Source organism: Peromyscus californicus, unplaced genomic scaffold (genome assembly GCF_007827085.1).
Source record: "Peromyscus californicus insignis strain IS unplaced genomic scaffold, ASM782708v3 Scaffold_9__1_contigs__length_137607984, whole genome shotgun sequence".
Classification (NCBI taxonomy): domain Eukaryota; kingdom Metazoa; phylum Chordata; class Mammalia; order Rodentia; family Cricetidae; genus Peromyscus; species Peromyscus californicus.
The window spans coordinates 91,020,824-91,021,551 of record NW_026294617.1 but is presented as its reverse complement, the minus strand read 5'-3'; the positions used below and the strand labels follow the sequence as shown (position 1 = coordinate 91,021,551).

The 728-nt window shown below is 46.4% G+C and overlaps 1 protein-coding gene across 1 annotated transcript; it reads right to left on the bottom strand.

Moving 5' to 3' along the window:
• Nucleotides 1-246: 246 nt before the first annotated feature.
• Nucleotides 247-519, bottom strand: LOC128105205 (elongin-B-like). Its single transcript, XM_052730168.1, has one exon. It carries the CDS (start codon nt 517-519, stop codon nt 247-249), a length of 273 nt encoding a protein of 90 aa, XP_052586128.1.
• Nucleotides 520-728: the final 209 nt, after the last annotated feature.

The following is a 728-nucleotide window of genomic DNA, read 5'->3' as shown; positions in this document are numbered from 1 at the left end:
ATTTTATCAACATTTTATAATCATAGTTATATTTATTAACATGTTTTCTTCTCCTTCATCTAAAAGGAACTTCTAGCATGGGGACCTGTCTGTCTTGTTCATCATTATATCTTTTTTTTTTTTTTGACAGCCAAATCATCTTTATTGAGAGAATGGGTCTCTAGGGGGATGGGCCTGTGGCCTTCACTGCACAGCTTGTTCATTGGCACTGCCTCCAGAATCCTATGGCATCATCACATCTGGAAGCTATGGAGGGCTGGAGAAGGGCTCAATGTGCAGGGCTTCAAAGGCATCATCTGCACCAAAGGCCAGGCCCACTGTGGCTGGAGCCTGTATCCGTGCTGTCTGGCTAGTGAAGCCATACTCGCCCAGAGTTTTTCTGTCATCAAGGAGCTGGTCATCCTTGTACAGCTGCTGCTTTTCTGGAGGACGCTGGAGGATGCCTTGGACAATACGCTTTAGCTGGAACACAGTACTCGACTCCTTGGCTTCCGTGAAGGTCTTGTGGTGGTGGATCATGAGAAACACCTTCTCTGATAGTTGTGAGTCCCACTTTGCAGAGCCAGTTCTGGTGTTCTTTCTGACGTATTTACAGGAGCCAGGGAAACAATGAGCCATTCTTTCTTCAAAGACAACTCCCAGACCCAGTCAGGAATGTTACAGCTGTTGCTCAGGATCCTGCTGTATACCTCTAACTAAGAGGTGACAGCCTGCAGTAAGATCATCGT